The sequence below is a fragment of the Penicillium chrysogenum genome, assembly GCF_028827035.1.
Source record: "Penicillium chrysogenum strain IBT 35668 chromosome Unknown utg000005l_segment0_segment0, whole genome shotgun sequence".
NCBI classification, from domain to species: Eukaryota; Fungi; Ascomycota; class Eurotiomycetes; order Eurotiales; family Aspergillaceae; genus Penicillium; species Penicillium chrysogenum.
In genome coordinates, this window is record NW_026622753.1 from 1140544 (window position 1) to 1153253 (window position 12710).

The window sequence follows — 12710 nt, forward strand, 5'->3', positions numbered from 1 at the left end:
CAAGTTGAGGGATTCCGAGGACAGGAGAGATGAAATTTTCATCAATGGTTCCAGCACTTGATGGGCTCTTAGGTCATCTAGTTAGTTTTCAGGGAAAATCCAAGACCACGGGAAACGACTCATTAGGGATATCCCGATATTTCGGGTTAGCAGAGCCATATGGCATAACCATAATGGCCCTCAGATAGGGTGTTCGGATCTTGTGAGAAGACGTTTTCGTCAAACCACTCTGGAGTACTTTCAGTTCTCCACGGTAGGTATTGTACTCGTCGGGAGTAACCTCTTTGCCGATTCCCTTAGATGGAGTGTTGGATTTTCTTTTTGCTTGATAATAATCAAATTCTTACCATCTATAATGCAAGACTGGGCCTTCAAATGGAAGCTTCCCATATTTGGAGCTATATTTTGATCGGAAGTCGTCAAATCCGTGATAGTAGTCATAGCACATAGACCAGGACGCACTCTGTACGGTACAAGGTCAGTCTCACTTCCAAATCAGTGTGAATTGAATACCAACCTTGGACAGGTATTGCTTCAATGGCTTTCCGTTCACCTCCGACGGGGGGCACTGTTCCCATCTCTCAGCGAGACTAATATTCACCCGCTTAGTCCCCAAAAAGCTCTCGAGAACTCCGACAAATTCATCCACCATGGCTTGATGCTGGGGGTTGCTGTTGTCTCGATCAATGAACTGTGTTGGCCAGAAGAAGGTTATCCCAAGGTCGTCCGTCCTTCCGGAACCATGATCTCTCCCCTCTCGGTCGTATACGACGGTGTTAGGAAGCCTGGGATCATAACAGAGTCGATACCTAGGTATTGTCATATAATGACTCAGCTTCATTTCACACGTCACATGAGACTCATATCCCATGTTATGTCGCGACCCCCTTTGAAGAAAGTCTTCAATACGAGTGCCAATTCCTTCATATCCATGGATGGTTGGTATTATTGCCTTAGTGAAAAACACGCCCCCGAACCTCCCCAGCCACAGAGTACTCCCATAATGTGGAATCCTAGGATAACCACTGGTCGCCTCTGGGAAACTTTAGTTCATTCTTTTTGGATGGCTGCTAGGCACATGAAATCCTCTCCTTCATTAACAAAGATTAAGTAGATAACCCATTCCCCAAAGGTCAGTTTCCGCCGCTTCGCACACGCGGAACTGATTAACAAACATACCACACAGGCAAACAGACACCACCAACCATTCTGCAAGCTCTCCGCATACATCTCGATGATCAACTGGTGCATTTCACCTTTGAACTGCGTCTTCACCTTCTGCACATCCGAAAGGATGATCCCAATCTGCCCAACAGTCAAAGCCAGGTGGTGCAGCTTGGTTCACAGCGCATTCTGGTAGACTGCGGTGAATATGACGATACCGAATATATCACCGACAGTCTGGATGAAGATAACCAACCCCGTGCTTATGCTGATGTGCATGGGCTTGACCGGAAACTGCGACCTGACCAGGAGACCTTTCATGACGGCACCCTGCCCATTACCAAGGATGATCAACCCCACGATTGCTTCTGCGCTGCTTGTTCCCGCAGCCCAGCGCGCGATCAGGACGCTGCTTAACAGGCTTCTTGACTCTTATTCACCACGCCCTTCACTGGGTGTCTCTCAGTTTGCCCCTTAAGCACACATCACGGGCATTCCAACTAGGACAACACCGCTTCAACTGATCAAGAACGGTTCCGGGACCCCGCGTCTATGGCCTCAGAGCCACATTCGGTACGTCTCTCTCAAGGTACTATGACAGGGTCAGCTGGCAGGCGGAAATCTTAGGGTATGTCTCTAAAAGCTCACATCGCGATATTTGCTGGCCAACTTCATTCGTAAGAAGCACTTGAAAGCCATCGTCTCCCTCAAGAAATAATCGCGTATCGTGCGACCTCGGGCGTGAGAGCACAAAGCTTTTGAGAGCTCTTCTCGCACTATTTCCCAACCCGCCTCTGTTTCGAGTCCAAGAGCATGCAAAGAATGACCCACATGACTCTGCAGCAGGGAATGATGGACCTTGTTCCATACGGCCTTTAAGTCGTGGGTAATAGTGGCACCGTTCGAGGGAATAGAACTGAGATCATAGTGCATAGTCTGTAATGTGGGTTTGTGCAATCTTGTACCCCCAAAGTCTCGAAAAGCAAATCCCTTGATGTTCTTGGTCCTGGAACAGACGCGAACTACCACGTTCTGGCCATGAGCCTCTAGTCCAATGCCATAGTGGACTAACGGGGATAGTATAAGCTCAAACAGGATGGAAATATATCTGGTGACTGGTTGTTAGATCCAAGGCAATTGATTGCGGTAAGCCAATTGGAGATCTTCACGCAAAGCGCACACATACCTCCTAAACCATGTACGAATCTCTTCTAGACTCCTTAGGCCGAATAGAATTTCTGCATATGTCCGATGGTCATCGATAGGTCTCTCGAACAGCGCTGCAGCAACTACCAGCGCCTCTCCATTTTCTCTCGCTCTGTCTTGCAGGTCATGACGCAAAATGCATGACAGGTGTCGTGCCTCATCAAAGTTGTCCTGGCCACCAGAAACACCTGCAACTTCGTCGAATATCCAAAGGTCTGGGGGCAGAACGCTCTTAAGGATATCTGTCAAAACTGGTCCCAGTGCTGTTGTCCACGGAGTTATCGTTCTCAGGGAAGATGTGATCTGACAAGCCAGAGAAAGTTTAAGGTGATAAGGGAAGCCCAAGTCGGGTTCAAGGGAAACAGTTCGCATTGAGGCCTGTGCCTGAGCTCATAATTGCACGGACTTGACCTGTACAGCGTCTGGAAAGTGGAGTAAAACGGATGGTAACTGCCGGATGAAACAAGGTACAGTGCATCTCTCAGCAGACCGGGGAATGCCAAGTGTGTCCAGGAGGGGCTGGATGGCTCTGTCAAATGGTCCTGAAATCCGTAGCTTGCTTCGCGGCACGGACACAAAGCAAATTAATGGCGCAGTAATATCCGGTAGGTCATCTGGATGGACGGGTATTAAGGGTGGTTGAGAAAGACATGTTCTGTGCAGCTGCAGACGTCGCATACGTCAGATTATCCTCTATTACAATTGACGCGTTGACTTCAACTTACTGGGTGAGTAGGGTGACCGAAATAAATCGACCTCTCCCATGCAATAAACGGCGAGTCGAGGGACGGTGTCGGCGACTTTCGAGCGATTTCAAGCCATTTTTCTAACCTCCGGGTTAACTACCTATGTCCCAAATTGCGGCTGTTCGGATCCAACCTTGATTAGCAACGGAATTTTGAAGCTCTTCAATTAGAGTCTCCTGGGCATGTTGCGTGATCCCGCCTGGCAGCCAATCTCCAATGAATCGAAAAATATTACCCGGATCCCATTCTTCAACAGATTCTGTATTTTCCGTTTGAAGCAACACGGGTGGGATTAAATCTCCTGGCCGGACAATTGAGATGATTTTGCCTTCGGCGACGTCAAGAAAGGCCGCGTCCCGGATACGGCATTTAATTTTCTTCCCATCAACAGATAGGGGGTTGCGAAGAACCATATGGCACTGTGACGCGGTGGCCGACGGATCAAGTGTAGGAGTTCCTAGTTTCTCGTTGGCAATCTGGGCAACAAGTCGTCGTGTTGTTTCGAAGAGGGCTAACTGCCTCTCAGATTTGATGAGCATATTGCGTCAAAATGACAAAGAATATGATGCTCGCAACAGCAATGATGAAGAGACAGGGCCGCAGGAATAAGCACTTTCTTGAAGGGACTCTGTGCTATACCACTTGTCAGTGGAAATGGGCGGCGAAGAAACCGATAAGAAATAGGTCACTGGAATGTCCAGTAGATATGCCGGGTGCCCTATGCTAAAATGACAACGCGGCAGGTACACGAATAGCGGAGTCCGACATGTAAGATCTTAGGACCTGTGAACTGGAGATCGCATGCATACTCTGTCTGATCTTAAATGGCTACGTAAACCCAAGTGACCCTATGTGTAGTCACTGTATCAGCCCTTTGCGCTTGTTGTACCCCTGGAAGGGTCATCTACGTAACAGGAACGAATGCGGAACCACCCTGCAAGCAGCTCTGGAGACCACCGTATTACTCGAGGAGGATAGCTAGACGGCCTCCAGTGTTACTTTGGTGGGCAGGAAATACTGTGTAACGTAGGGGCAGTTTCTTCCGTCCAGGAAGTAAAGCAGAGACTTCCTATTCCCCACCGAGACTGAGTACAGCAGTCAGGCCGGATTGCGTGCCGTATTTGGGAGATCAGCCGGGGACGTGATCTGATTGCAAACATTCTACTTACACTTCTCATCAGCCCATCTCGTACAAGTGCAAAAGTGGTGCTCGCATTCGTGATTATCAATAAACTCGCCGACTGCGATGCTTGACGAAGGAATCCAGTCTGAACGAAACCACTAACTCCTGGTTACAGATTAAGCGAAACTGGTATGCTGATGGGAGGGTGCGATTAAGTTTACGTGCCATCGAAAAGGCAATGGCTGATGAGTTTGCGTGACCTGAGCTTGGCACAAGCTAGCACATTGGCATTTATCCGCCCATTCCAAAGGAAGCATGAAATGGTTGGGGGATCAACTTGAGCATACCATGTTTTTGAAAGTTTGTTGAATTATTTGACTGAGACAGACGCTATGGGTTGTCCCCCATTGTGCAAGGCTGGCAAATATACGATACACCCTAGCTGGATTGAAAGGAGTTGTAGGAGGCTGTGGGCCGATGAAACAATTATTGCTTTCTGTGGTCGCTTTAAAGTTTGGAATATAGTCTGAGCCGTATACCTAGCTAGGTAGGTAGGTATGTCATGCCGGTAAGTTCGGTAGATAGTTCGCCCCACATGTAGCATGCCAAACTTTCGGGTCGGTCGGTGCCCGCCGGGCCGCCATTAGCCTCAAAATATGGAACCAGTGGCTTGGTACGCTAAGCCAACTTGATGTCAACACGTAATACCATTCCATTATCCCATACCGGAAATCATCTGCCTATAGTGTGACTATACCCAGGTAGCCACCATGCAGATCTCTACCTGCTCTCGGAGATCGTGCGAATTGCAGGGTTGCAGTTACACTACAGAATTTTTGACCCGGTAAAGTTTTACCTTCGCCATAGCTGAACTTCGCTTAATCCCTCCGAATTCGTAATATAATCTTCAGCAATATGGCACGTAGGGCTGCGTCTCAGTTAATGACACCACCTTTAACTAGTTATTGGTCTCTCTGGCCACAGAATGACGATTGAGCACCCCTTTCAATGTCGTATTATCTGATTCGAGCAGATTCGCTCGCGTTGTTGGGAAAAACAGTAGGCCGTGATCACTAATTAAAAACAATAACCACAAGCCGTCAGTGTCCAAGAGTTGGTATATCTTTCTGACGGCACAACATTCCACCGTTAATAAAATGCTCATGAGTCAGGCCATGGTTGAGACATCACAAAACTATAATAGCTACTATTGCTTTCCGCAGACCATTCGGTGCGAATTTCAGGCAATAATTATTGGCAGTAACTACAGGATACATTAGACATCTCTACACACTTGGTCCTCTTCGGCAACATACGGCATCCCAGGCCATTCCTTTTTCAATTTTATCCAGCGTGTTGTAATTGCCCTTAAATTATTATGAATTCCTGCCTTGAGACATATCGTACCGTTCATTTAGAAGGGAAATAGTGATTGTGAAAACTAACACACAGTACATGACACCAAATCTGAAGTGAAAGAATTACATGGTTGTACTTCTCATTCGATCTCTGCGGAAGCACTCCTCGCGGGACAAAGACCCAGGGTCGCAGTAGAATCTACCAGTGAGACTGGTGACACGTAGAGCCATCCGCTCCTCATTAGAGAGGTCACTGTGTTCTATATTAGTACATGGGCCCCTTATCGTTTTAAGCAGGGAGGTCAAACATACTAAGTGCCAGCGTGGAGGACAGTCCGACTGTGTAGGTTTCTGTTAGCCTTTGGTCAAAGAAATGTATTGTACCTGAGATAGCATACTTGTCCCAAATCACGACATCATCAGGTTCCCACCGGTGGCGGTACTGCAAATCGTGATTGTCTGTGATGAGCTTCAAGACTGAACCATAATTAGCACAAGAACCACAATAGGAGGATTTAGGTAAGGCCCTTGGTGAGGGGCTTCCCACGCACAGTAGGCCTTCATCAGCTCATGTTCATAGTCGGTGACTCCATCGATCTTTCCATTTGCGCGCATCGAAATTGGACTGAAACCCCATAGTGCTTTCCAACCAGTGACGGAGTTTGTCACTACCAGTGGACTGCTCGATTTCAGATTAGCAACACGCACAAGAGCTGGGCTGGGAGCTGCGACTTACTGTCTTGCTTCAAAGCTGCCACCAACATTGTCAGGATGGCCTCGAGGGCCCAACCAAAGCTTGATTCCTTTATCTGCAAGCGGCATAATATCCGGCTCGTGATGTGTGGCTTCATTGTGTTGCGAATTAGCTTTTTTCCTCTTGCATATATCGATTGACGTACATGACAAGGAATCGGCCAGTCTTTGCCATGGCTCAGACAATCTGTCATAGGCTCCATAACAGGAAGCAAAAAGCGTATCTCCACCGGTCCTTGGAGTTTTTACCATTTTCATCGCGATGTAGTCCGATGGGATATTCTCGTATGAGGTGCTTTCTAGCATTAGCCCGAGGGAAAAGGAGGTGGGAGTAGACGCGAGACTTACTCTGCGTGCCAACCTCGGCTGGCAAACTGCTTGTGCTTTGTGTTCAGATAATCATCAAATTTGTCGCGATTATGCTAGATCCCTAGTCAGTTACATTCGAGCTCTGCGATCGGGTCATCCAGTCATACATACTTCAGAGGACACGACGTAAACTTCGGGGTCAGATAAGACGTGATCATTGCCCAGACAAACATTAACCTCGGGGTGTATCGGGTTAACATGCAGTTTCCCTTCATCTGGCTTTCCTGTTAATTCTCCCATTCTTTGAACGAGGTATTTCAGCTCCTGTATTTCAATATCCTGGCGGCGTAGGACAACCACACCGCGCTCAGATGCTGTATTTCATCGTTAGCGCCCATTGTCCTTATATCGCCTCTAGCTTGTCTTCACTTGCCGGTGATCGCCATATCCTTGATCTTGCTGTCATCAGCAACAATTTCGGACAGCTGAACGTCTGGGTACTCTCTCCCTAAAGCATGCGACGCATCGATATGGGCGTATGCGTCCAACGCACCACACGTGCGCATGCGTGGATGAACCATTTTGTGTTTGTTGCCAGGTCCGATTCGGGTTATTACTCGTCTGGAGTGTAATCAGTCTGTAAATGGCAGGATAGGTGCTCTTATATATCTTTACTATAGAAAAGCTTTCCACACGTTACCCCGGAAGCCTGCCTAACCTGGAAAAGATAATGGTTACGCGTCCGGAAATGTCTTAGCTCAACTGATACTGGTCCTTCCGAGCGCGGCAATGGGGAGTTAACGGTCGACCGATCTTCCCTTTTCACCGTTACATGGCTTGCTCGTTATATTTATTCTATCACTATGTGTATTATTTTACGTCTCGTATTAAAACAAAATGCTGATGCCATTAGCCTTGAAAGGAATGTGCTGTGGCCAGGTATGTGCCTGTTCAGCCAGCCACTCAGTGAATAGCCCGACGCAACTGGGAATACGGGTTTTAGGGTCAAGTACAGATCTCTAAATTGGTTCCACCAAAATCGCAAGTCTCTAAGTATGGTCATTCCAAAGTGTTTCTATGTACATTGGTTGATATAATGTCTTCCACCCTTAGTACGGGAAGGCCTTTGCCATCTGCGCTGCTGATCCCTAGCCGATGACATGCAACCCTAGATGTCTGACTAAGACAGTAAATTATTGGCAAGTCATTCTCGTCTGAAAGTATTGTATGAAATGTTATGGTGTGCAAATTGCAAATCCAATCTAGTCCAGCCAAGATAGCAGCACGTCGTAGAACGCCTTGGGGTCCTGGAGGAAGGGCGCATGGCCTAGACCGGGGAACATGTGGAGCTTGCAGTTGGAGATCATGGCTGCGGCAGCAGGACCGAGCTCATGATAATGGCCCAGTTTTGCAGCGACGGCAGGGGATGACCACGCTTTGCCAAGCGCCGAGACGTCGCTGTCTCCTACCAAGAGGTAGGTACGTGTCTGCAGGAGAGGCAGCTGGTAGATGACAGGCTGGCTGAGTAAAGCATCGGTGACAAGAGCCATCACGTACGAATACTCGGAGCCATAGTCACCGGCGTAGATATCGGCTAGCATGTGGACCCAGGCATCGTATTCAGGCTTCCAGGGGGCATTTGGGAAGTAGTTGGCGTGCTCATAGGCCTTGAGAGTGGTGAAGTTCGACACAACACCGCTCTCGTACGACGCGTCGACTGACAGATAGGGAACACCCTTTGCTACCCAGTCCTCCAGGCCCAGGGGATTAACGAGGAAAAGCTGTTGAACGTTGTTCGGATACATGAGACCGTAGCGGGCGGCAATCATGCCACCCATCGAATGGCCGATTACGGTGACTTGGTCGATGCCTAGCGCAGTGAGAAGGCTGTGGATGTTTAACGCCTGCTGTTGTACGTTGTAAGAATAGCCTTGGGGCTTGCTCGATTTGCAGAAGCCGATGTCATCGGGCAAGATCACTCGGTAGCCGGCGGCCGACAGTTGGCGCGCCGTGTCGGACCATGTGACCCCGCAGAAGTTCCCGCCGTGCAGCAACACGGCGGTCTTGTTATGCTTGTTGTGCTTCCTTGCTGGGATATCCATAAACGCCATAGTAAGCTTCTGGCGCTGATTGTAGAAGTTGAACAGCTTCACCGGCCAGGGGTAGGGGTAGCTGGATCCGTATAGATTGGCTGGTACATGGCCATCGTAGATGGTGCCAATCGGATCGGGGTCGGATTGTGCGGAGACGACAGCCGTACACGAGAGAATTGCCGAGAAGGCAGTGAAGACAGAGAAGATCTTCATGATGTGGCTCGCTCAAGGACCAAGTTCTCTTAGTGACTGCCGTCTAAAACCGCGGTCTCTATCGTGTAGGAGAAGAACAGACCTAATTGTTCGTCTCCCGATGCAAAAATATATATATAGCTTGAGAATTATTTCAGTGTGAAATAAAGGCGGATCCCAGTGTTGCACCAGAGCCAGCGGCACAGATGCCGCGTTGCTACCTATATGTGGTTAGTTATCTAGGGGCCGACTATTTCGTACAGCCTTTCCTGTTTCGCTTCTCGACCGGATAGGGGGCTTGTTAATTGCAATTTCACTAGCACGTACTTGGTCTAGTCAGGTACAGGGGAGACGCTGTGCTGAGTAATTGGTCAGTTGATTGACTTCGAGAGGAATTCCAGCCCTGTTCTTGAACAATCCAACAGGTGAATTCTGTTACTGTTTTGATCTGAAGTATCTTGCTTTCACTGGCTCAGTGTCCAAATGTACTTGACATCAACCGACCGTCCAGTCCTGACCCAAGTTGGCCCCCAACTATTCCCGAACTAGCGCCTTTAACGCCATGCAGCGTAAATTAATCACGTCCAATCTTGCAACGCGGCCATCCACTTTTGACAAGGGTCTCGGATGAAACGGGCCAATGCCCCGATTAGCCCGCGCGATATTACTCGGTGCTAAGACAGCGAAAACTTCCGCGAATGGGACCCTTGTCAGTGTCGATGTGACTCTGCTGCATAACACGTGTGTCCTAACACGCTATCCCGCCGGTAATGCGGGAATGTGCTTATGCAGGGAGGGAAGATGGAGGAAGAAAAAAGAAGAAAATCTACAACTGAGATGGCCTTGAGATTAGTACATATGTATTGACCTTCGCCTCAATCGGTTTCACAAGACCATACTAGCTAATCCAGGCGACCTCTAGCAATTTGCTATGTCCGAAAATATTCCAGGCTCAAGCAGGGCCTTGGAAATCCAAGTGCCATGTGTCGTCTTTCTTGTAACCACGCCAGCCCTTGTGGCTATCCGACTTTGGTCCCGAGTCAAGTCTAAGTCGGGCCTGGGCTGGGACGACTGGACCATTTTGGCTTCCTCCGTGAGCTCTTCATGCGTGAGATTAAACTGTCTCATACAGGCCTAACACTACTCTCACCAGATATTTGCGGTTATCGTCATGGCCTTCATGCTGGGGGCCTGTGCCTATGGCTTTGGTCAACACATCGCGAATCTCACAGCACCGAATAAGCTAATGACATTAAAGGTACGCTCGGGATTGCCGTCGATGTAGCCCTCCAGTTCTATGCCGAGGCCACGGATTTCTAGCCCTTTAGGTCCGTCTGGGTTACTAACCTCAGTCCTGCCAGCTCTTCTTCGTTAGTCAAGCTTTCTATAAGCTCACAATGAACATGACAAAGATGTCGATCCTGCTGTTATATCTGCGCATCTTTATCCAGCGTTGGTTCCGCATCACTTGTTACGTGCTCTTGGTTATCATCGCCTTCTACATGGTGGCCGCCTTCTTCGCCTCCATATTTCAATGCACACCAGTGGCCCGAGCCTGGAACAAGACCATTCCAGGATCGTGCATCAACATAACCACCAACTGGTACGCCAATGCCGGCTTCTCAATCGCTACCGATATTATCATATTGACGCTTCCGATGTATCCGCTCTACAAGTCGAAGATAGTGTTGAAGCGGAAAATCGCCCTAATGGGGGTGTTTGCCCTCGGTGCCTTGTGAGTCCGAAATACCTAGGTGTGGCAGACGAAGGAGTCAACGCCAGACTGACTCGGAGTTTCCAAGTGTCGCTGTTACGAGCATTCTCCGGATGCGGACCCTAGACTTCTCGTCAACCAGTCCTGACACTACCTGTAAGTGTCCTCATAGTCCCTCAGGGCTGTTTTTGCCCAGACACTCACATATACCACCATAGATGATATCGCCTCCTCAGTATGGACGATGATGGAGGAAAACGTGGCGATCACCTGTGCCTGCCTGCCGATGATGTGGATGCCACTTGCTAGGCTCTTTCCCTCCTTTTTCTCCGTGGATCACAGCACCGACAGCTATGGAAGCTCGGCCACCAGGAATTCAGGACGTAGATTCACTTCGCAGCCTCGAAGCGACTGGAATCCGGTTCATACGCAGCCCGATACGAAGCCCAGTATCAGTATGAGCCAAATCAGCAATTCCCAAACCCGTCCCTTGGAGGATATCACAAGCCAAATCCACCCGTCTAGCCAGGGCGGCGAAGCCCAGTACCAAAATGCGACGGGCATCACGAAGATCACGGAATATCATGTCTCTTATTCCAAACGAAAAATCGCCGTCGAGGCGAATAGGTCTCTAGGTATGAACGGGCAGGATAACTCGTGGGCTCCTAGGCATACGAAAACTGATACGTTCATCCTACTCTAGGTTCTCGCTGAATTCGTCCAGTGATAGATATCGGAGGGGAAATGTCATTTCTAGCCAGGTCTAATGGTCGCTTTTAGGGACGATTACGCAGGTCCTGTTCTTATATTCCGGTTGTAATCTGATAATTTCAGCGCCTCAGTTTACCTCGATGCAGAGATTTTCTACCTTAGGCCTATGATGTGTATAGGTAATTGGGTTGGGGGGGGTCCAAAGTTATGCACCGTCACTGTACACCTGATTTCTGTCAACTCAAGTCCGCAGACAACCCACGAGGAGCCTGCGTACATTTCCCTTGCCAGGCATCGCTACAAGAGACCAAGGCATATCATCATAGCTGATGATAACATTGGACATCGGCAAGCTAATGCCATGGCCCAATTTCTTATTTCTCATTTTTCCTTGTCTTTCCCTTTTCCCCTTTTTTTTTTTCTTTTTCCTTTTTTTTTTTTTCTTGCTTGCGGGCGGATAGCAACTCTTCGACAGCCGAAGGCGTAGGCCTTGTTGTTCTGGGTATTGACGACAAGAAACATCTTGCCAATCTCCGCCGTACTAAGGCTGGAAAATGGCATCGGGACCGCTGCGCATGATACGAAACAAAAAAGGATTGATGAATTTCTTCCAATAAGCGACCGTTTAACGACGAGTCTATAGCTATGTACAAGGTCAACTATCTTCGCCATGGTCGGAAGACTTAATCTGTATGAAACACTTCCTCCAAGGGCTTCCACCACCCTGGACCCTCAGCACTGCTCACGGCTCCGGGAATAGGGCTCTCCTAGTACCGGGTTACTCGGATTAGCATCTGTATCTCTGCATTTTCTTCAAATCGTCAACATACCTGCATCTCATCAGTCATGGCCCACCACTCTCTCATCTTCGGCAGCGATGCCATGTTCTTCATATCAGCTTCGATGTCTGTGCCGATATACTTAAAGGTCGCGAATAGAGTCCGATCGTTATCGAAGTAGATCGAGTCTGCAGCGGCAGAAATACAGCAAGTCAGCCAGCTTGAACATACATTATGTTTATCATCTGGACATTAGAACTTACAGTCTACGATATTGCACTCCTTAATCTTTTGAAGGATCTCGGGCCAGACATTGGCGTGGCATTCTTTGTATGCCGCGACAGCGGAAGGCTTGAGGTGAACGATCTGGGCGAAGCGGCGGGGTTGAGTTTGAGCCATGATGTTATTTCTGGAATAAAGTATGTTGAATTAGAGAAGAATATAAGAGAAAACTAGGTTGCCTTTTATGCCCCTCTCGCTTTAGCTTCAACCCGCACTCGGAGTGTGCTAACCCGAGAAGCTTGGCATATATCCACATGGAGGCTCAAACAAAATTTATACA

General features: G+C 48.6%; 5 protein-coding genes across 5 annotated transcripts; 1 reads left to right on the forward strand and 4 right to left on the reverse strand.

The window, feature by feature from the left end:
• Positions 1-484: 484 nt before the first annotated feature.
• Positions 485-3655, reverse strand: N7489_008831 (uncharacterized protein; the record flags this gene model as incomplete). The annotated part of the gene is made up of 6 exons (XM_056714581.1): positions 485-785; positions 1229-1305; positions 1363-1573; positions 2351-2673; positions 3096-3196; positions 3250-3655. 6 exons carry the CDS (start codon positions 3653-3655, stop codon positions 485-487), a joined length of 1419 nt encoding a protein of 472 aa, XP_056562203.1.
• A 2065-nt stretch (positions 3656-5720) lies between these two features.
• On the reverse strand, positions 5721-7240 carry N7489_008832 (TauD/TfdA dioxygenase family protein; the record flags this gene model as incomplete). The annotated part of the gene is made up of 9 exons (XM_056714582.1): positions 5721-5850; positions 5910-5936; positions 5996-6074; positions 6149-6276; positions 6334-6442; positions 6497-6645; positions 6699-6772; positions 6831-7033; positions 7213-7240. 9 exons carry the CDS (start codon positions 7238-7240, stop codon positions 5721-5723), a joined length of 927 nt encoding a protein of 308 aa, XP_056562204.1.
• Positions 7241-7921: 681 nt separating this feature from the next.
• Positions 7922-8965, reverse strand: N7489_008833 (alpha/beta fold hydrolase; the record flags this gene model as incomplete). The annotated part of the gene is made up of 1 exon (XM_056714583.1): positions 7922-8965. One exon carries the CDS (start codon positions 8963-8965, stop codon positions 7922-7924), a length of 1044 nt encoding a protein of 347 aa, XP_056562205.1.
• Positions 8966-9875: 910 nt separating this feature from the next.
• N7489_008834 (uncharacterized protein) lies at positions 9876-11361 on the forward strand (the record flags this gene model as incomplete). Its single annotated transcript, XM_056714584.1, has 5 exons — positions 9876-10037; positions 10098-10202; positions 10306-10679; positions 10747-10814; positions 10877-11361. 5 exons carry the CDS (start codon positions 9876-9878, stop codon positions 11359-11361), a joined length of 1194 nt encoding a protein of 397 aa, XP_056562206.1.
• A 691-nt stretch (positions 11362-12052) lies between these two features.
• N7489_008835 (L-rhamnose mutarotase) lies at positions 12053-12547 on the reverse strand (the record flags this gene model as incomplete). The annotated part of the gene is made up of 3 exons (XM_056714585.1): positions 12053-12136; positions 12200-12336; positions 12412-12547. 3 exons carry the CDS (start codon positions 12545-12547, stop codon positions 12053-12055), a joined length of 357 nt encoding a protein of 118 aa, XP_056562207.1.
• Between the last annotated feature and the right edge of the window lie 163 nt (positions 12548-12710).